Genomic DNA, 23,942 nt, shown 5'->3' on the forward strand with positions numbered 1-23,942 from the left:
AAAGCATGTTTATTATACATTTTGGGAGACAAAAGAATTGAATAGGAAAAAAATATATATATCAATAATCTTATGAAATATTAGATATTATGAAAATCTGGCCAATTACTACTCCCATTATCACACTTCTTTTTTCAACATGCTGTCCCAACAGCACTTTAATATGCAAATTAGTTACAGTGTATAGATAACATTGTGCTTAAAGGGAAAACCAGTTTATGGAATTTTTACACACATATTGCATAAAGCAAAACGGTATATCAAATCATTTTGTTATATATTTTATAACATAGTTGAGAACCATCCTTAAACAAAGTTAGTTATAAAAAAATCCTGAAACCTAAAAACTGATTGGTGATTAAAAAAAAAATTCCCATTGATTTGACCTTTTCATGTCTACTCGTCATTTTATTTTTTAGAAAAACTGAGTCCTGGTGTCCTCTACAGAGGACATAGCATAACTTATGAATAAAATATACATTTTCATGCTCTAAACAATGTAATGACATGAAAGAATACTAAATTCACAAAGCTGTTTATTTCAGGTTCTCAGGAGGATATGTACATGGCAAATTAGTGCCTCGACTATCTACAAATCCTAATTGAACAGTGACACCTGCTGGTCATTCTAACGCATTTTGACTTACTTCCACTTTTATATTAAACACAAAAGGTTTGTTTATTTTCGACATTTTCTGTGACTTACATCAGTCTTGGCCCTCTGCAGCTGTACTGGGTGCTGGACGGAAAAATGTGATTCAGCAAAGCTCATGTACTCACAACTGTAATGATATTCAAAATAAACAGGACGACTGCGAGTGTGATATTCCTTATTACGCAACAGTTAAAATAGAACTTTAATTTTAAACACAATATTTACAGTTTATCCATTTAATTTCGCCAATGAAGCGATTTTCTCCGTGGCCTTCTTTTCTGAACGCACTGCGCACGCGCTGATATTTTGCTCACACCTATTATGGCTTTAGGACTCCATTTGTTTTGATTGCCAAAATAAATCAGCGCACACAGTAGCATTCCTGATTAAAACGTTTTTAATAGAATCTGTTGAGTGGATGACTCGCTCACTAAAACCTTTTACTCGAGTAAAAATTCTGAACTGAAAAGATTGGAACTATCTGCTACAAAAAGCTACATCATTTCTGGAAACAGACATTTTTCTGAAGTGAAATAGATAAAGATGTTGTGCTGATGGTCTCAAGGTTGTACTTGTACAGATTGCTACCCTTTTACTAGTCATTTAACAATAAAAGTGTTTGACATTATGGAAGCGCAAGATACAAAAAGCATTGTTTGAGGGAACAAAGGTAAATCATCAACACAGAGAACAACTTCAGACATTAAAACAAGTGAACTGATGTTTTGGAGACAAGGAGGTTTTATTTCTAATATTTTTTATGTTTTTCTTGTAATCTCGTTACCTCAAAATCAAAGACGACAAAATCAAAACTGAGTGGCCAACCAAGCTAATGTAGTTTATGGATACACGTACAAAATAAATCAGCGCACACAGTAGCATTCCTGATTAAAACGTTTTTAATAGAATCTGTTGAGTGGATGACTCGCTCACTAAAACCTTTTACTCGAGTAAAAATTCTGAACTGAAAAGATTGGAACTATCTGCTACAAAAAGCTACATAATTTCTGGAAACAGACATTTTTCTGAAGTGAAATAGATAAAGATGTTGTGCTGATGGTCTCAAGGTTGTACTTGTACAGATTGCTACCCTTTTACTAGTCATTTAACAATAAAAGTGTTTGACATTATGGAAGAGCAAGATACAAAAAGCATTGTTTGAGGGAACAAAGGTAAATCATCAACACAGAGAACAACTTCAGACATTAAAACAAGTGAACTGATGTTTTGGAGACAAGGAGGTTTTATTTCTAATATTTTTTATGTTTTTCTTGTAATCTCGTTACTTCAAAATCAAAGACGACAAAATCAAAACTGAGTGGCCAACCAAGCTAATGTAGTTTATGGATACACGTTTAAATGCTGTGCATATACAGAAAATCATTTCACTCCAGTACCCCTGTGTCTTGATTTTCCTGTGATAATGAGGCACGCAATGTGTTGAGGCATGAACAGAAACAACTAACAATGGACCTCTTCTGCCCACTAAATTCTGCTGCAGTTTCGCTAGTGACTGCACCTTAACTCTACACACATACAGACCTGTGAAGAGGAAGAAGATGAGTGCCATGATCATGGTGTAGCCGAAGTAAAGAATGGTGCTGGCGAGTCCACTGATCTGCAGCTTAGAGAAGAAGTAATGGATGGCATAGACCAGGAAATAAACAGCTGTGAATCCGCTGGTGAGGAAGGAGCGCCACTGCCAGTGATAGTCCTAAGAGACGGCATATACACAAAACAAATGGAAAAAACGACGATTCTCCAAAATATGCATACTGTCACACGTGTGCATATGTAATATGGATTTTGCTGCGTGTACTCTTACCTCAGCACACAGGTGGAAATAGCAGAGGAGGATGGTGGCCTCAGAGCAGGTGATGAGCAGGATGATGAAGACCAGGAAGAGGAAGCCAAACATATAGTACATCTGATGAGACCTGCAATATCAATGGTTTACACAATATTTCAATAAAACTGCAAGTGCTTTTAAAGAGGTTTGATTTCATTTGGGTTCGAACCCTAAACCTGAACTTTATCATTTGCTTTTGTAATCATTGGAATCATAGCAACTGTTAATCATCAGCACTAACCAAATGCTGTTGAGGATGAAGAACAGCTGGATGAAGATGCAGCCGAATGGCAGGATTCCACCCATGACGATGCCAGGAAGAGGTTTGGTGTAGAAGGACTGCTCTGGAATCTGTCTGGGGATCTGATTGGTTCGCACAGGATGTTCAATGCCCTGAAATTGAACCAAAATTGCACACATATATAACTATAAAAAAAGAGTAACAGGGATAATTGGATTTTTTGACACCAGAAGTTTAAAAAAAAAAAAGGCTTTTGCGAAACAATTTCAACGTAAAGAAAGCTTACACTCTTCTTAAAACCGAAGTATGCTCCGATAAAGGTGAGGGGCACTGAGATACAGAACCACAGAGCCAGGATGGCCACCAGAGTGCCAAAGGGCATGGCAGCTGATGAACCCTCGCCCCACAAAATCAGATTCATTACGAAAAAATCAGCAAACACCACTCTGAAAAAGCATGTAAATGTATTATTCACAACAAGCCATATTTAAGGTACACGTCAACGCACAAGATTTCAAAGTGCAAAATGGTCCAAATCTTCCATTAAAGGAACACTCCACTATTTTTGAAAATAGGCTAATTTTCCAACTCCCCTAGAGTTAAACAGTTAAGTTTTACCGTTTTCGAATCCATTTAGCCGATCTCCGGGTCTGGCGGTAGCACTTTTAGCTGTAGCTTAGCATAGATCATTGAATCTGATTAGACCGTTAGCATCTCGCTCAAAAATGCCCCAAAGAGTTTCTATATTTTTCTTATTTAAAACTTGACTCTTCTGTAATTACATCGTGTACTAAGACCGACGGAAAATAAAAAGTTGATATGGCTAGGAACTACACTCTCATTCTGGCGTAATAATCAAGGAGCTTTGCTGCCGTACATACGGGTGCAGCAGACGCAATGATATTACGCAGCGCCTGAAAATAGTCCCCAGCACGCTTCCTGTGCAAGCAGGTGGTCACGTTGGTTATGTTGATGGAAGTTAGCCTATTTTCAGGCGCTGCGTAATATCATTGCGTCTGCTGCACCCATAGTACGGCAGCAAAGTTCCTTGATTATTACGCCGGAATGAGAGTATAGTTCCTAGCGATATCGGCGTAGAAAATCACAACTTTTTATTTTCCGTCGGTCTTAGTACACGATGTAACTACAGAAGAGTCAAGTTTTAAATAGGAAAAATATAGAAACTCTTTGGTCATTTTTGAGTGAGATGCTAACGGTCTAATCAGATTCAATGATCTATGCTAAGCTACAGCTAAAAGTGCTACCGCCAGACCCGGAGATCGGCTGAATGGATTCGAAAACGGTAAAACTCAACTGTTTAACTCTAGGGGAGTTTGAAAATGAGCCTATTTTCAAAAATAGTGGAGTGTTCCTTTAACTGTTACATTTAACTGCTTAAAGGGTTAGTTCACCCAAAAATGGGTGAAGTTAACTTAAAATTAACTTATTTTGGACTGAAGCACTGCAACAGTCACTGACTGCAATGATAGAGCTTGGAATAGCCAGGACAATTTTTTATATAACTCCGACTGGATTCGTCTGAAAGAAGAAAGTCATATACACCTAGGATGCCTCTGGGGTGAGTAAAACACAGCCTAATTTTCATTTTTGGGTGAACTAACCCTTTAATGTACTGAAATTTCAATTCAAAGGAATGATGTATTTCTTCATTTACCCACCCTGGACAGAGAAATGCTGTCAACAGAACATTGGTCTTCCACTTCTCCCCACCGAAGGCTGGAATGAGAGAGAGAGAGAGAGAGAGAGAGAGAGCAGTTCACCTCACATTTCAACAAAGATACAAAAAAAAAAAAAACATTAAACCACAAATAGAAAATGCAGTCAATATAATACAGTTGTAATACATCAATATATCAGAATCAGACTCTACAGTGAGATATTTAAAAAAAGTTATATTATTTGTAATGTGTTTTGTTTTTTATTACTGACTTCAAAGCAGTTGTTGGAATTCATTAAACTCATTAGCATTCTTTCAGTTACCCCCTCTAGATTCTAACACTTAAAAACAGTCACATTCTTCATTATTACGTTTTTTTGGTCAAAAGAGAACAGTCACAATTTCCTCTTCCATTGCACAAGGTCCTGTGGATAATATTAGATAAAAATGCATGCACACACACAAAGAGGATTTAAAAAAAATTTAACTCAAAGTACACCATCTAGTTCACATTTAACATACCGTGTTTAACATATTATTTTATAAGATTTTTAGAGCACTAATGATAATCTCATTTAGGATTTGCATTGCAATGTATGTCCTCTCTTCTGACTGATTCTGTGAGATGGTTGCACTATTGTGAGCCAAGTAATGAGAAGCATAGAAGCCATTAGGCACTGAGATACTGCCTAGGATTTACCACAATCCTGTGCATCAAGACTGGTGGTTGATGGACGACAAAAAAAAGGCTGTTGTAACAATTGAAAGTAAACTCATAAATGTCCATTATGATTCAGTTTCTAATCAGAGAAGAAAAACAGAGAAGATCAAAGGGGACAATTACACTTCTGTCATACGAACAATGTTAAAACAGAGCTCAGCAGATGGATCTACAACTGATATCATAGTAAATAGAAGAAGAGTAAGCTCTTATTGTATTCTGCACGAGCTGTAGAACACAGCTAAAGCAAAAAAGCAGCAGGGGTGTGTAGCCTGCCTGCTCATGTAAAGGGCTCCTCTGACACTAATTAAATCTAACGAACTGCAGACAATCCTAATGAAGGGAGGATAAGAGATCAAAGGTCAATCCTCTGCTGTGCACTTACATTTGTAGTAGCGGGCAGCCACATAACCAGCTGGAGTACCCAGGAGCACCCATAGCACCACTGCACACGTCATCAGAGCCCCACGATTAGCAGGTGACAGGAAACCCAAACAGGCAAAAACTACAGGGAGAAAACATGTTGTCAAGTTCAGGGTTACATGAGTTCAGAATCGAAAACTCAACAAAATCCATCATATCATATTTTAGATGTAGCAAATGCAAAACTGTCCAGGTTCACACACTGATTCACCTATCAAAAATTACTGCAAGTAAAAATAGTAGTATTTTTGGTAACATTTACCATAAAATGAATGTCCAAAAATCTGACTATATTGGTCAAACTGCATTTTATAAGGATGTCTTGATTTTTCCATTCTCACCATTTCTCTCTCCACAACACTCACATGACATAAACATTTTTTTTTTATACACTGCTATTTTTAAACCATTTTTTAATGCCTATTTATGTCTAATTTTCACTACTAGTTAAAATTTTGGGTTGGTAAGATCTTTTTTAAATGTTGTTGAACGGTCTCTTTTATTTAACAAGGCTGCATCTAATTAATTAAAAATACAGTAAAAACAGTAAAATTGTGAAATATTATTATAAGTTAAAAACTCATTTCTATGTGCGTACAAGATACAAAGATTAATTTTAAGCATCATTACTCCAGTCTTCAGTGTCACATGATCCTTCAGAAACATTCTAATATGCTGATTTGCTGCTCAAGAAACTTTCCTTACTATCATCAATGTCGAAAACACTTGTGCTGCTTAATATTTTTGTGAAAATCAATTTTTCAGGATTATTTGATGAAAAAAAACTTGTTCTCTAAACTTGTTGCTTTTGATGAAACGAATGTTTCCTTGCTGAATAAAATACAACGTTCTTTAAAAAGCTTTACAATTTCTGAGTCTGACCCCAAACTTTTGAATTGTAGTGTACATTTATATGGCATATTTGTCTTTTTTATGCTAAAGACAAATTTCTAAAGCAAACAAAGAAAACTATGTTTTGATCTGCTACTGGTCTTTTTCTATCAATCAGGGCTTGAATTTTCCTGTTTTGCTATATTGCTCAGCTGCCTATACACTTACAGAGAGTAACAAACGTCATGATGAAGATCTGAGTCCCAGACCCCAGGAACACAGACAACAGCATGCCTTTCCTGGGAGGCCTGAAGACGTCTCCGTGAACAAGCTTCCAGCCAAATTCCTCCTGGGCATCCTCCTGGAAAAGATTGAGTGGAAAAGCGAGGTTTTAACAATAGCAGGAACTAACGGAACCCCGTTCAGGCGTGGGTTTGGGTCTACAGCCCAATTACAGCTAACAGAAATCAAAGGAAAGACACCGGCTGCTGCTCAGACCAATGATACACTGTGTCACTCTCGGTCTGTCCTTAATGAGTATGATGTGAGAGGACGGGGGAGGGGCCACGGTGAAACACAGGAAAGAGAGAACACGTAAAAGCGACAGATGTGTGTATCACGCCTGAGCCTGTCTGACCTCTAACCCCGGATGGGAGGGACCAAACATACGATATATAAAGAGATCTGAATGCGAAGTGTGTATTTAGGGTGACTCATATCAAGGGTGTGTGTGTGTGCACTTGTCTCTCCTCATCAGTGTGACCGTCATTGTTGGCAGTAGACAATCCAGACCACAAACACAAGTGACATACAGTACATTAACACACATTCTGTAAGTTACGCTCATTAGCTTACAAACCAAACACTGCTATACTTTTATACACGCATACAAACATAAAAATGGTCTATTATGTGACAGACAAAACTTGGCTGTATTAAACAATAAGTATGTGTTAAAATATAAGCTCACAAGAGAGGATTGATCATGTGGACAGTGACATGTGACAGTTAAGCAGAACTCACCACAGAGTCCATCTGGTTGTATCTGGCGATATCTTTATGGAGCGTTCGGAGCATAATCATAGCAACCATCCCCGAGAGGAAGAGTACGATGACCAAAGAGTTCATGATACTGGCGGCAGAAAACAGAACATCTTAGCTAAACATATTAGGACATATTCGCTAAAATACATCATGGGTTTATTAGGATATGGACCCTGGGCCAAATGACAATCTCAGTCCCTGCAATCCAACTTTTGTGATTATTAATCATCATCAATATTATTATTACAAATAAGTTTTTTGTTTTATTATTTGAATGATAAAAATATATACATTACTATATTAACTGTAATAAAACTATTGTACTGTAAATTTAAAATGAGTATTTAATATAACAACAATTATTGTTATTATTCAATGTATATTTATATTTAAATGTTAATTAAAACAATAAAGAAAAATTACTACAGCAATAATACTATTTACTTTTACGCTACTAGTACTGTATGAATATAATTACAATAAAAAACTATAGAAAATGAGTATTTAATAAGAATAATAATAACAATAAATTAATTTAACAAAACAACAGGAATATTACTGATATTTAATTAAATAAATATAAATAGCCTTTTTTTTTTATTCGGCAGGAAACAACTGGGAGGTCTTAAAGCTTCTCATTTGTTGACAACAGATTTATAAACGGTCCTCATTACAAATTTGGGAAGATGGTTGGCATGCTGTGTTTTAGAATGCACATCCCAAGACACTGAACACAAAAAAAAGGTCATGCATAACTTTGCTACTATCAATGCTCAGTTATTGGCCAGCTGGTAATCATCACAGTTTCATATACACGCCAACTCAATTTTTTACTTGAATTTTTACTCGAGTGATTTTGGACCCCGTCTGAGGGTGTTCTGTAGACAGCCACAAGATGCCGCCGCTAGCTCATATAGTGTTGTTTGAAGCTATGGTATCCATTCATGGAATACATGGATTTTAAATATTTGTGGAAAAGATTTATTTATTTTAATTTATGGACTTCACATGGGTCATACTTTAGTTTGCTGTAAAGCCCAAACCAAGGTGGGCTTTGCAAAGGATGCATGAACAGTGCTTCGCAAATGCATATGAGAACACATGTCCACTTTGAGTGTGTCATTTGGGACAGGGCCATATGTGTGTAATATGTGCCCTCACCTAAACCACTGAATGTTGGTGTGCGGCATAGACTCAAGAATGTAATCCCATCTAGAGGCCCAGCGAATCAGTTTGTCCTCCTGCAAACACCAAACCAGCAGTTATCCACAAAAACCAAGAGCTCTGCGGAAATACTGATATAATAAATCACTTTACAGCAGGGGTCTACAATCTCTTACAGAATAAAAGAAGCCCCTGGTTGATAGAGGGACAGAGCACAGACACTTACATATTGTATCAAATTGATTCATGCATTGTAGACTTTAGGTAGGTCTATAACAACATGCATATAAAGCGAAATGAACATAATTACATAGTTTGTGATGATGATTAGATTGCAAAGTCTTTCAAATTATAATTTTAAATGTAATGATCATTTTATTTTTCATCCATCTAGTATGAGATGAACAGTGACACTTTTAGCTGAACTTAAGCTTTGGTTGAAGTTCATGTAACACTGTATTTTTGCATATTTCACAAAACTGAGTTATACATTTATTAGACAATAATTGGAAAATCTCCTGCTTTACAGAAAACATGTGGCATGATACCAGTACGCCTCCTTGTGGAAAAACACAGAACAACACTTTTCAATTTAAAGGTCCCATATTGTCAAAACTGAAATTTCCTGGCTTTTTTCACGATAACTGAGGTCTAGGGGCTATTTAACTACCATATAAGTTTCAAAACAGTCAGTCCACAGTCAAATTCACACAGCCTGCTTAAAGTTCTAGCTATTTTTCACGAACCGTTGTGACTTCCGTAAAAAGTTGACGTCAGAACTACACAGTCACTGCCTTCAGTCACCACCCCGAGCACCGCCCACCGTCCCACTCTCCTTTTGCCAAACCCCCAGACAACATTGCGTCCATGCTTTTGCTGAGCAAGGACAACACGGACACATGTCGAAAAGGTTAACTTTAACCACGAAACCAGATCGGCCGACCTGTAACGTTACACTCTCACTCAAAGGATGGACGATCTGACAGGATTGTTACTATGAGGTGGATCACATCTAACGTGTATAGTTAAGACAAACTTACCGTGTCTATCTAGTCATGATGAAGATATATATACACATTTCAATTTCAGCAGGCAACTATTTTTACAGCTACATTATTGCTCCAGCCACAATTAATCACAACAATGTGTATACAATTACAAATGATTACATATAAATTGTCAGTTTGTTGTTTTACACACATGCACACAGATATTATTTCATACACGACATAGTCGTGAGATGCAAGAAACATAGACATATGGCAAGAAATCTGTAGACGCGCCCATAACAACAAAAGACAAAACTTTATTTAACCTTTTCTGATAAGTGTGCGCTGCAAACGCGAGCATTTTTTCCGATCGTTTCTGTCAAGTCTGCTCGTTTTATCGCGTTTAACCACAGCTGTTGTCGGTTTTTTGTCTGGCAGTGGCAGCATATGCGATCAAATTTCTAATTTGATGCTGTATTACATCGATTCTGGCACCCAACATCACAACAAGATGATATTTTAAGCTCCTTATGTAGCCGAATCTGCGCTGGTTTGAATGGGCCACCTCCAGTTTCCCCTTTGTTTTGCTGCCTCCAGCTAGCGCTGTGACGTCGTCTGACCCTAGTTACCTGTGGTTGGCCTGGCCATGCCTGGCCATGCATCACTCAGAAAACAACAGGCCAATCAGAAGAGAGGCTCATGAATATTAATTAGACAGACCAAAATCAACCTGTTCTCAGCAGAGCTCCTGAGAAAGGAGCTGTAAATATATATTGAGATGGTTTTTGGTACTTATACCGCAAATATATATTCTTAAGGACATCAAAACCTAAAATAAAACTCCAGAAAGGTGTACAATATGGGACCTTTAAATGAAGAGGAAAAGAGATGCAAATGATTTAAGTTATGTATATAAACTACTAGGGGTGTGACGAGACACTTATCCCATGAGACGAGACGAGACACGAAACTGGGTTCATGAGAACGAGACGAGATTTTTTGACTTTTTTAAAGAAATCCTCAATGATGAAATATATAGGGAAAAATAGTCTTTTATTCAAACTGAAAAACAAAAAAATGCAAAGAAGGTTCATTTTGAAATCAACTTTTTATAAAATCTATAATAAACACGATTAATGTATCTATTTAAAAGAATAAAGCAGTGGTTCCCAAACTGGGTGGCGCGGCAAGGCTGAGGGATAGTTGGGGCCCTATGAAATCAGTTTTATTTTTTCCTAAATTCCATTTTATTTTTTTTCCAAATTCCGTTTTTTTTCCATTTAAATTTTTCTGGATTCAGTTTTTTTTTCGTTTAAATTTTTCTCGACTCCTTTTAATAGAATATTAAATTAAATTGTATTAATTAAAAAGCATGTCTAATTAATTAAAATCATGAAACTATACATTTTTACATCAATGTATTAAAAGTTTAACAAAAATTACATGTTTAGGGCCCTATGAAATGTTTTCTTTTTTCTCACCATATTATTTATATTTTTTATTGTTACCAAATTCTGTGTTTTAGCATGTCTACTTATTTGAATGCATAAAACAACTTGATTTATTCATTTTTTTCTTAAAGTAGCCTAACGACATTTTTTTCCCTCAGATATTCTGTGTTGTGTATTTACATTTTCCTGGTTAACAAATGAAGGCATAAAACATTAATTTAAATGATCATTTATCTTTTAATTATTGAAAATTAAGCAAACAAGATTTTTTGGCAAACAAAGGGGATTTACTATTAAAATTAAAACATGGAAGAAATGTTTTGTGTGATTATTCCTTAAAAAAATAATGTTTGTTTCATTTTAGTAGTAGTAGTAGGCTATGTACATTCTACTGGAAAAATAGTTATAGGCACAATGTCTTCAAATCAAACCGGACTTTTATTTTGACGGGTTGCCGTGAATACCTTTACAGTTCAGCTGTTGTCGGTTTTTTGTCTGGCAGTGGCAGCATATGCGATCAAATTTCTAATTTGATGCTGTATTACATCGATTCTGGCACAAAACATCACAACAAGATGATATTTTAAGCTCCTTATGTAGCCGAATCTGCGCTGGTTTGAATGGGCCGCCTCCAGTTTCCCCTTTGTTTTGCTGCCTCCAGCTAGCGCTGTGACGTCGCTGACCCTAGTTACCTGTGGTTGTCCTGGCCATGCATCACTCAGAAAACAACAGGCCAATCAGAAGAGAGGCTCATGAATATTAATTAGACAGACCAAAATCAACCTGTTCTCAGCAGAGCTCCTGAGAAAGGAGCTGTAAATATATATTGAGATGGTTTTTGGTACTTATACCGCAAATATATATTCTTAAGGACATCAAAACCTAAAATAAAACTCCAGAAAGGTGTACAATATGGGACCTTTAAATGAAGAGGAAAAGAGATGCAAATGATTTAAGTTATGTATATAAACTACTAGGGGTGTGACGAGACACTTATCCCATGAGACGAGACGAGACACGAAACTGGGTTCATGAGAACGAGACGAGATTTTTTGACTTTTTTAAAGAAATCCTCAATGATGAAATATATAGGGAAAAATAGTCTTTTATTCAAACTGAAAAACAAAAAAATGCAAAGAAGGTTCATTTTGAAATCAACTTTTTATAAAATCTATAATAAACACGATTAATGTATCTATTTAAAAGAATAAAGCAGTGGTTCCCAAACTGGGTGGCGCGGCAAGGCTGAGGGATAGTTGGGGCCCTATGAAATCAGTTTTATTTTTTCCTAAATTCCATTTTATTTTTTTTCCAAATTCCGTTTTTTTTCCGTTTAAATTTTTCTCGACTCCTTTTAATAGAATATTAAATTAAATTGTATTAATTAAAAAGCATGTCTAATTACATTTTTACATCAATGTATTAAAAGTTTAACAAAAATTACATGTTTAGGGCCCTATGAAATGTTTTCTTTTTTCTCACCATATTATTTATATTTTTTATTGTTACCAAATTCTGTGTTTTAGCATGTCTACTTATTTGAATGCATAAAACAACTTGATTTATTCATTTTTTTCTTAAAGTAGCCTAACGACATTTTTTTCCCTCAGATATTCTGTGTTGTGTATTTACATTTTCCTGGTTAACAAATGAAGGCATAAAACATTAATTTAAATGATCATTTATCTTTTAATTATTGAAAATTAAGCAAACAAGATTTTTTGGCAAACAAAGGGGATTTACTATTAAAATTAAAACATGGAAGAAATGTTTTGTGTGATTATTCCTTAAAAAAATAATGTTTGTTTCATTTTAGTAGTAGTAGTAGGCTATGTACATTCTACTGGAAAAATAGTTATAGGCACAATGTCTTCAAATCAAACCGGACTTTTATTTTGACGGGTTGCCGTGAATACCTTTACAGTTCTGTGTACGAGATATGATGCTAGTTTTACTCAAATCAAATGCTAAAATGTTCATGAAGTGACTCTCAGAGCAGTTCTGGAAACGTTGTTCATGTGTTTACGTCCTCATTTAGTGAGACGGCAGAAGCTGAAATCACCGCGAGTGTCACGACTTTAAATCGACTTTTGCGGCTTAATATTTACAGATACTAATCCATATCATGATTTGATTTAAGTGTAATGACCTACTTTTGATTAATTAATTCAAAATTTGACACATTCCGTGACATTCCGCGTTAAACTGTGAATTCTGTTTTTATGACTGAATAAAGACTACACTGCGTAATTTTCTGTTCCAAAAATGAACGAAAGTCTAATGGGTTCGGAATGACATGTGGGTGAGTAAATGATGACAGACTGTTCATTTTAAGGTAAACAAACCCTTTAAGGCTGATATGGAAGTATCTTAACCACTGACCACAAACTTGACGGAGTAAGTGTAGGGAATCTTGATATCTCCATTGAACTTGTTGCCCAGACTCATGGGAGGTCCTGTGCAGTCTGGTTTCTCCAAGTTGGTGTGCTTATAGCTTTAAAAAGAGACAAGAAACATAGTCCATATTTACATATTAAATCAAATACCCTATCGTTACGCTTAATTTGACAATTAAATATTTAAATATATTGTTGCTTTTTGTTAGATCTTAATTGGCTAAATTGCACCCTTCTCTGCTGCCTTATTATTGGTTAGAAGAGCTTCAAATACCTTTTGGGCTCTAATTTAGCCGCAACCAGTCTGGCACCAGCAGCCTCGTTCTCCACAATGTGGTAGAAAATGGTGATGTCCACATGGTTGAAGATGTAAAAGGTGTCTTTGTCATTGAAGTCAGCCTGCATGAAAATGAAACCACTGCGTGAACAATTTGCATTAAACAGAACAATTATATGGCCTATGAAAAGACTGGTAAGTGTTACTTACATTGACCACACAGGCATCTTTGGCCCGTCCCGTATCTGTGACATAGCAACCAATGGGGAAGCCTGGATTACAGAACTTCTGATTGTCCTCCACATCGTAACACCAGGTCACCGGCATATTATCGACAATCCTGAGAGAGTCAAGTAAGTGATGAGAAGCTATGCTTCGTTACAGTGCTGTGTTTCAGCACAGAGAGATACTGAGCGGCTAACTCACCAGTGGTGTTGGTAATTGAGGAGCATTCCCTTCTTGAGAAACTCCAGCTTGGCCTTATCCTCAGTTTTCTCTGTGTTGTAAGATTTAAGACAGACACTCTGGCACTCCAAATTCTTCTTGAAGGAAAACTAGAAGAAAAACAAACAAACTCATATTACAGAATAAAATGCTATAATAAAAAGAACATTTCAATAAAGACAAAGACAGAGGCTGCATATGACAGAGACTTTTATCCAAGGTGATAATGTGAACACATGGGAAATAGGCAATATTTCATTATTAAGGTGTATTAGCACCATTTGCCTTGAATATAGCTTCCATCCTTAAAACAGATTCATACAACTTTTGAATGTACAGATGAATGATGTCCATCAGAACATCTACCGGATTCAATTTGCTTCTCACTCTTCTCTCCAAAACTGCCCATTGTGGTTTGATAATATTCAATTGTTCAAGATTTTCAGTTCATCTTGGTGCTTCAACTCTCCAGGTTTTATGATCATGACACCACATCTTAGCATTTGTGTCTGTAATTAAAGTTTTATTAACTGCAGCTCTTTCATGGATGTCGGCTTTGTGAAATTCTTGGTGATTTCTTTTTGTGGAAACAGAGTCTTCAAGGTGAATACTGAGGTTTGCTGTTTGCAGTAATTCTGTGTTGTTTGGACACCTTCGTTTTCACCGACTACTCTTCTTCACTGGTGAAGTCTTGCCATGCTTTGTGTACACAATAATAATCGTATCTTTGTTCTTAGAACACCAAAGAATTGGGCTGTTGCAAGCTTTCATGATTTGTCCTTTTTGGAAGACAATCGCAACATTTGTTTTTCCCACTGTACACAAATTATATGAACCCCTATAGTATAATGTGTTCACATTATTTATTGTGTTACACTCACTTTATCAGTTTATGCATTCCCAAGGCATTGAACCCACGGCCTTGGCATTGCTAGTGCCAAGCTCTGAGCTACAAGAACATTGTGTAATATACCTTGTACGGGGATGGCTCGATTCTTTCTCCAAACAGCACCTGACCCAAGTTCTCAGATGGACGCTTCTCGGACTGATCAGCACAAAAATCAAACCTGAAAGAATAAAAAGAATCAAGTTGTAATCAGAAAAAAAAAGCTCAGCTCAATCAAAACAGCACTTCAAATACAGGTTTCTTGCTTAATCATTTATCAGGTGACATGATTAAATGCTTAAATTGAGTGAAAAAATAGTGTCAATATCTGATCGGCCTATTCTTAATACTAGAGTCCGACCGATATATCGTTTAGCCGATATTATCGGCCGATATATCTGTATCGGCGAATATGCCGCCGATATTAATTTTTTTTTACAGAACATACAGGAGCATCTCAAATTAGAATGTTGTGGAAAAGTTCATTTCAGTAATTCAACTCAAATTGTGAAACTCGTGTATTAAATAAATTCAATGCACACAGACTGAAGTAGTTTAAGTCTTTGGTTCTTTTAATTGTGATGATTTTGGCTCACATTTAACAAAAACCCACCAATTCACTATTCTCAACAAATTAGAATATGGTGACATGCCAATCAGCTAATCAACTCAAAACACCTGCAAAGTTTTCCTGAGCCTTCAAAATGGTCTCTCAGTTTGGTTCACTAGGCTACACAATCATGGGGAAGACTGCTGATCTGACAGTTGTCCAGAAGACAATCATTGACACCCTTCACAAGGAGGGTAAGCCACAAACATTCATTGCCAAAGAAGCTGGCTGTTCACAGAGTGCTGTATCCAAGCATGTTTACAGAAAGTTGAGTGGAAGGAAAAAGTGTGGAAGAAAAAGATGCACAACCAACAGAGAGAACCGCAGCCTTATGAGGATTGACAAGCAAAATCGATTCAAGAATTTGAGTGAACGTCACTGAAGGCCACTGTCAGAGAAACCTGGGCTTCCATACTACCTCAGCAGTGCCACGCCGAATTGAGGCAGTAAGTAAAGCAAAAGGAGCCCCTACCAAGTATTGAGTACATGTACAGTAAATGAACATACTTTCCAGAAGGCCAACAATTCACTAAAACAATTTTTTTTTTAAATTGGTCTTATGACGTATTCTAATTTGTTGAGATAGTGAATTGGGTGGGTTTGTGTTAAATGTGAGCCAAAATCACCACAATTAAAATAACCAAAGACTTAAACTACTTCAGTCTGTGTGCATTGGATTTATTTAATACACGAGTTTCACAATTGAGTTGAATTACTGAAATAAATGAACTTTTCCACGACATTCTAATTTATTAAGACGCACCTGTATAAATCAGATAAAATGCTTGAAATGGTGTGATTATTTAGTTTGTCCAGCAGAGCACGCTCCATTGTTTGCTACTGGCAACCTGGATGAAACGCTTTAAAGCTTAAGTCTATGGAAAACCATTGAAACTTTGAACGGCCATATCTCCGTAACGGCGCGGCAGATCCGCACCAAATTCGGGGGATCCCTTCAGCTCGAGGAACCCTCTCGAACGCGAATCGAGTGTATGTCTCAAGGCCCTCTTTCGAATGAGACCCCCCCCGCGTCGATAGCCCCCCGTGGTTCGGGAGTTACGGGCGGTTAAAATCGTGGTCCGGCGCCGACCGATCTAGCGATCCCGGGGGGCTACCGACGCGTGGAGGGTTGCGTTCTAGAGGGCTTCTCGAACTGAAGGGATCCCCGAATTTGGTGGAGATCCTCTGGCGCGTTCGCGAGATAGTGACACCAGCCAACACTTTCACTTCAGTAAGGAGAACTCTTGTTCAGGCAGCAGCATTCAAGCGTTGGCTTATTCGACCATAAGTGCCCTGCGAAGTGGACTTCACGTGATATTCCGCCATGATTCCAGTTCCAAGAGAATGTACACGTTGCATTCAAAGGGCATTAAAGTGCGCGAGACGTGAATTTATATTTATTTACAGAGGTAAATTGTCACACTTAACACTTCTCTAGTAAGTTCCATCTGTGTGTGAAGACAGTAGCGTAAATCCGTGAATGTATGTTCCAAAGTGAAATAAACTTCAACGGAATAAAGTTGAATGGAACTGAACTGAATTAAAGTTGAATAAACTTCAACTTTACTGTTCAGTGCACTGATGTCAGACTCATTTTGAATAAAGTTTATAGTTAAATTGTTAAATGCCCTGCCTCCATCATTACATATCTTTGTCACGTCATTATAAGTGTTTGATCACCACATTTGAGTGAATATATGAGTGTCACAGCAAAGGGTCTGAATACTTAGGACCATGTGATATTTCAGTTTTTCTTTTTTAATAAATCTGCAAAAATGTCAACAATTCTGTGTTTTTCTGTCAATATGGGGTGCTGTTTGTACATTAATGAGGAAAAAAAATGTACTTAAATGATTTTAGCAAATGGCTGCAATATAACAAAGAGTGAAAAATTCAAGGGGGTCTGAATACTTTCCGTACCCACTGTATATACTGTATTCTATATATAGTACCAGTCAAATGTTTGGACACATGAATGGGAAAGTGTCCAAACTTTTGACTGGTACTGTACTATAATATACACAAAGAATATCAGCAGATATATCGATATCGGCCTTTTTTTACTCCCAAATATCGGTATCGGCCCCAAAAAACCCATATCGGTTGGGCTCTACTTAATACAGTTGACTAATGGGTGTGTGTGGGCATTAAAAGTATGCACAGGTTAACAAATAATTTAACTGTTATTAACCTAAACATTAAACAACAAACATTCATGGACTACAGAGGGTTTTTAGTATCACTCAAACATAATAGGACGTGTATAGTTTGCAGCAAAGAGGCTTCTGTAACCTCTCAAGAGCTTCTCTGTGAGCATATTCTTACATGCGTCTAGAAACCTTAATTTTGAAGCCTCAGAATTCAGTCTTAAAAGGATAGTCCAACCAAAAATGACAATTATTATTTCTGTGGAACTTGAAGTTATTCTGAGAAATGTCTCAACGGGATTCCTTTTTACATGTAGGAGCCAATGGCAACCCTGGTCCCTGGACCACAAAACCAGTCATAATTCGCACGGGTATATTTGTAGCAATAGCCAACAATACATTGTATGGGTCAAAATTATCAATTTTTCTTTTATGCCAAAATCATTAATACATAAAGATCATGATTCATGAAGATATTTTGTAAATTTCCTACTGTAAATATATCAAAAGTTAATTTTTTATTAGTAATATGCATTGCTAAGAACTTCATTTGGACAACTTTAAAGGCGATTTTCTCAATGTTTAGATTCTTTTTGCACCCTCAGATTCCAGATTTTCAAATAGTTGTATCTCAGCAAGTCCTGTCCTAACAAACCATACTTCAATGGAAAGCTTAATTATTCAGCATTCAGATGATGTATAAATCTACATTTCTAAATTTTTTACTGGTCCTGGGTCACATTTTTAAAAATATATTATTTTGTGCTCTGCAGAAGAAAGAAATGTACACAGGTTTGGAACAACATGAGGGTGATAACTATCCCTTTAATTGTAATAATATATATATATATATATATATATATATATATATATATATATATAAAAAAAGTTAGATTTCAAGGCACATTTCAACACAAAGAAATATTGATATTCATTGTTTTAACTCAACAACAACAACAACAACAACATATGGTTATCTCATATATATACACAACAACAATGTATAGCAATTATTTATATTTTTAACGACCCTCCAGAGACAACTGCCTAGTTTCCTTGAGCTAAACATTTTTACATTTGTTGTTTGTTTTTGCTGTTTTGGATGTATTATATTATTATATTACTGCCATATGTGTACTCATGTTAATCCAGATAGAACACCCTTGGGAGCTTCAGCACACAGTAAGTGCAAGGCAGATTAATAATGCAAAGCTTATGTCATATTGAATGTCTTGTGAGGAAGACTATGTCATTCCTGCCTCCATTCGATTATACAGCGGGTGGTGTGACTGAAAGGCCTCTGTGTTAACATAACGGCACTCCCTCCTCAGTGTGCAGACCGTCTGAGCACAAGTCTCTACATTCAAACTTTCCTCCCCTCCCTCTCCAGCGTCTCTCTGGTGTATCCGCGACACCCTCGCTACATTTCATTCTCCTCAGGTTTTCCCTCAAAGAGTTACTAAAGCAAAACTGGTTAGCCATGCAAAAAGCATAGCAAATCTTGAGCAAAACCATGTTAAAAGGGCAATTTCTTCAGCATTGTCCATTACAGTGTTGATATAACTAACTAAAACTCAAAACAATTAAAAGTTGTTTTTGGTAATTGAAATTAAACAAAGTTAAGTATTTCTACTAGGGATGTAACGATTACCGGTTTTATGATAAATCACGATAAAATGCCCTGACGGTTAGTATTACCGTTTAAAATTTAATTATCATCAAAACCGTGTTTGATTATCGCAATTTTGAAAACTCGCGGTAAATCCTGTCCAGCCAGCATCAGTCTGACGCAGAAGCAGCATGCAGTGTTGTTGTTGTTTGCACGAGACGAAATGGCGGAAGGGAGTTGACAGCACTCGGGAGATTTTTCAGCCATCTATGAGGACCAAATCGATGGTCTGGTCGTATTTTGGCTTTTACAAGAGTCCTGAAGGCAATTTAATCGAGGACGGTCACCCTGTCTGCTGATCTTGCAAGAAGAAAGTCGCTGCAAAAGGGGGAAACGTGTCAAATTTGTTCCGTCATCTTCGTGACCACCCCCCACTGTTATATAGCGAATGCAAGGTAACTTTTACCTCAATACCAAAAGAAGAAAAACAAAAACTCAGATTATACAGAATAAAATGCTATACTAAAAAGAATAATAGAATAATTTTAGTGCAATGTATATGTCAATAAGGACAAAGTCAGAGCCGCATATGACAGAGTCTTTTATCCAAGGTGATACTGTGAACACATGGGAAATAGGCAGTATTTCATTATTAAGGTGTTTTAGCATCATTTGCCTTTAATACAGCTTCCAACCTTCTTAAAATAGATTTATACAACATGTACAGATGAATGTTGTCTATCAGAACATCTGCCAGCTGTTTCAGAGATGTTTGAGGAGGCAATTTGCTTCTCACTCTTCTCTCCAAAACTGCCCAGTGTAGTCTGATGTAGTCTATTCAGGTGATTTGCCTGGCCTGGGCAGAGGTTGAAGTTCATCTTGGTGCTTCAACTGTCCAGGTTTTATAATCATGACCCCTTTTCTTTTTTGACATTTGTGACCCTGGACCACAAAACCAGTCATAAGGTAAATTTTTTTGAAATTGAGATTTATATATCATCTGAAAGCTGAATACTTAAGCTTTCTATTGATATATGGTTTGTTAGGATACAACTATTTTAAAATCTGGAATCTGAGGGTGCAAAAAAAATCACAATACTGAGACAATCGCCTTTAAAAGTTGTCCAAATGAAGTTCTCAGCAATGCATATTACTCATCAAAAATTAAGTTTTAATATATTTACAGTAGGAAATTTACAAAATATCTTCATGGAACATGATCTTTACTTAATGTCCTAATGATTTTTGGCATAAAAGAAAAATCTATCATTTTGACCCATACAATGTATTTTTGGATATTGCTACAAATATACCCCAGCGACTTAAGACTGGTTTTGTGCTCCAGGGTCACATTTTAGCATTGGTGTTTGTGATTAAAGTTTTATTATGGATGTTGGCTTTGTGAAGTTCTCTGTGGTTGGATTTTGTGGAAACAGGGTCTCCAAAGTGAATACTGAGGTTTGCAGTCATTTTGCTGCAGTAGTTCTGTGTTGTTTGGACACAGTTCTACTTAGTGTTTGATGGTCCCTATCATTCACATTCGCTGACTACTCTTCTTCACTGATAACTTTGTCTACAAAGTCATAATCGTAACGACATCTGTTCTTGAAACACCAAATAATTATTTATTTGGTATTTATTATTATTTTTTTCCCCACTGTAGTCTACACAAATTACAGTAACCCCTTTAGTAATGGGTGTTCACATTATTTTGTCCAACCTCTGTATGTTGCACTCAAGGTATACATTATATCAGTTCATGCATTCCCAAGGGATTGAACCCATGGCCTTGGCATTGCTAGTGCTAAGCTCTGACCTACAAGAACGTTGTGTAATATACCTTATACGGGGACGGCTCAATTCTTTCTCCAAACAGCACCTGACCCAAGTTCTCAGATGGACGCTTCTCAGACTGATCAGCACAAAAATCAAACCTGAAAGAATAAAAATAATCAGAAATAATCAACTCAATCAAAAAGCTCAGCAAAATAGCACTTATGAGTTCATATATGGATTTCTTGTTTATTAATTTATCAGGTGACATGGCAGATTTTTTAAACTGAGTGACAAATATAGTCAATATCTGATCAGCCTATTCTTTATACAGCTGACTACTGGGTGTGTGGGTGGGGGCATTAAAAACTGTTCATTTAATTTAACCCAAGAAACCTTTAATTTAACCTCTAGAAACCTTGATTTCAGAACTTAATGTTCACCCAAAAATGAAATTTATTTCTTCTGTGGAACATAAAAGAATATATTTCAAGAAATGTCTTAACAGGATTCCTTTTTGCATACAGTGGAAGTCGATGGTAACCAAAACCATTTGGTTACCCACATTTTTCAAAGTATCTTCTTTTGTGTTCTGCTAAAGAAAGAAATGCATACAGGTTTGGAACAACATAAGGGTGAGTAAATTGGATGAACTATCCCTTTAATTGTAATATATATGGTGAGCAGAAAACCTTTGATAAATGGCTGGAAGCTCAGGAGTCACCAATTAAAACAAGCTCTGAAGAACAAGGAACCGGAAGGAGGATTGATTTTGTGATAATGACTAACCAACAGTACATTATTCCTTACACATACACAATACATTTATCTATTTGGTTACACCTGCAGCTAGCCCAATACATTATGGTTTTATTAAATACCAGAGACAAGGAGACGTCTGCCTAGTTTCCTTGAGCTAAACATTTTTACATTTGTTGTTTGTTTTTGCTGTTTTGGATGTATTATATTAAAAGAAAACTGCCATATGTGTACTCATGTTAATCCAGATAGAACACCCTTGGGAGCTTCAGCACACAGTAAGTGCAAGGCAGATTAATAATGCAAAGCTTATGTCATATTGAATGTCTTGTGAGGAAGACTATGTCATTCCTGCCTCCATTCGATTATACAGCGGGTGGTGTGACTGAAAGGCCTCTGTGTTAACATAACGGCACTCCCTCCTCAGTGTGCAGACCGTCTGAGCACAAGTCTCTACATTCAAACTTTCCTCCCCTCCCTCTCCAGCGTCTCTCTGGTGTATCCGCGACACCCTCGCTACATTTCATTCTCCTCAGGTTTTCCCTCAAAGAGTTACTAAAGCAAAACTGGTTAGCCATGCAAAAAGCATAGCAAATCTTGAGCAAAACCATGTTAAAAGGGCAATTTCTTCAGCATTGTCCATTACAGTGTTGATATAACTAACTAAAACTCAAAACAATTAAAAGTTGTTTTTGGTAATTGAAATTAAACAAAGTTAAGTATTTCTACTAGGGATGTAACGATTACCGGTTTTATGATAAATCACGATACAATGCCCTGACGGTTAGTATTACCGTTTAAAATTTAATTATCATCAAAACCGTGTTTGATTATCGCAATTTTGAAAACTCGCGGTAAATCCTGTCCAGCCAGCATCAGTCTGACGCAGAAGCAGCATGCAGTGTTGTTGTTGTTTGCACGAGACGAAATGGCGGAAGGGAGTTGACAGCACTCGGGAGATTTTTCAGCCATCTATGAGGACCAAATCGATGGTCTGGTCGTATTTTGGCTTTTACAAGAGTCCTGAAGGCAATTTAATCGAGGACGGTCACCCTGTCTGCTGATCTTGCAAGAAGAAAGTCGCTGCAAAAGGGGGAAACGTGTCAAATTTGTTCCGTCATCTTCGTGACCACCCCCCACTGTTATATAGCGAATGCAAGGTAACTTTTACCTCAATACCAAAATTAATGTGCAAATAATTGGACAAAAAATATTGATTAGAGATGAAATATTTCGTTATCTCACTTGTTTAACGCAAAGCTTCCGCGAAGAAAAGTTCTCAGCAAGTGGCTTTGAGCCAAGACGAACGAACGTTCAAACTATAAGGTTGACATTTAAGGGATAATGTATTGTATATTCATAGTTAACTTATTACACTGATTTTTTTTTGTTTACCTAAAATAATATATAAATACGGGGATATGAAATATTGAATTGAGATTAATGTTTTGAAATCGTATAAATCCATTATGAACAGTGTGCAAAACAATCGTCAGGACAATATGATCACTACAGCAAAATTATAGTAGTATTAATACTAAATTCCTCTGATTTCATTTTCAATACAATCAAAAACTGAGGCGCAAGACGACAAGCTGCATTTGAATGAAACGAGAGAGCGTGTCTGCACCTCTGCGGTGATACAAGAGACATGAGGGCGACTTCCAAACAGAAGTGAGCATCCCTATGCCCTACTCCCTTTGAAGGGCAGAGCCCTTGAAGTGTGTTCTATGAAGGGTGCAGGGCATTACTGTCTCGTATAAGCGTTTGAAACTCCCTCGGCGAAGGGAATGACTGACCAAATGTTACCTTGACAACGCTACGCGTGCGTGCAGCATTCAGTACTCCATCAGTTGTTGCAAATAAATATTTATTATAGAGACATGGGGCGACTTCCAAACAGAAGTGAGCATCCCTACTACCTTCGAAGGGCAGAGCCTTTCGCACAGAGAAGTGTGTTCTATGAAGGGTGCAGGGCATTACTGTCTCGTATAA

At 36.8% G+C, this 23,942-nt stretch overlaps 1 protein-coding gene across 1 annotated transcript in view; it reads right to left on the bottom strand.

The window, feature by feature from the left end:
* The window catches only part of LOC107588853 (transmembrane 9 superfamily member 2-like), a 35,682-nt gene that overhangs the window by 8,696 nt on the left and 3,044 nt on the right, over nucleotides 1-23,942 (bottom strand). Inside the window, exons 3-16 of the mRNA XM_016277094.1 lie at nucleotides 15,137-15,230; nucleotides 14,146-14,273; nucleotides 13,930-14,059; nucleotides 13,717-13,841; nucleotides 13,429-13,540; nucleotides 8,604-8,683; nucleotides 7,422-7,530; nucleotides 6,627-6,759; nucleotides 5,530-5,649; nucleotides 4,425-4,482; nucleotides 3,032-3,191; nucleotides 2,746-2,897; nucleotides 2,481-2,592; nucleotides 2,122-2,369 (exon numbers count right to left, since the gene is read on the bottom strand). Coding sequence (XP_016132580.1) covers nucleotides 2,122-2,369; nucleotides 2,481-2,592; nucleotides 2,746-2,897; nucleotides 3,032-3,191; nucleotides 4,425-4,482; nucleotides 5,530-5,649; nucleotides 6,627-6,759; nucleotides 7,422-7,530; nucleotides 8,604-8,683; nucleotides 13,429-13,540; nucleotides 13,717-13,841; nucleotides 13,930-14,059; nucleotides 14,146-14,273; nucleotides 15,137-15,230 — 1,761 coding nt within the window. The remainder of the gene's footprint in view (nucleotides 1-2,121; nucleotides 2,370-2,480; nucleotides 2,593-2,745; nucleotides 2,898-3,031; nucleotides 3,192-4,424; nucleotides 4,483-5,529; nucleotides 5,650-6,626; nucleotides 6,760-7,421; nucleotides 7,531-8,603; nucleotides 8,684-13,428; nucleotides 13,541-13,716; nucleotides 13,842-13,929; nucleotides 14,060-14,145; nucleotides 14,274-15,136; nucleotides 15,231-23,942) is intronic.

This window comes from Sinocyclocheilus grahami, unplaced genomic scaffold, assembly GCF_001515645.1.
Source record: "Sinocyclocheilus grahami isolate Dianchi unplaced genomic scaffold, SAMN03320097.WGS_v1.1 scaffold108.1, whole genome shotgun sequence".
Lineage (NCBI taxonomy): Eukaryota > Metazoa > Chordata > Actinopteri > Cypriniformes > Cyprinidae > Sinocyclocheilus > Sinocyclocheilus grahami.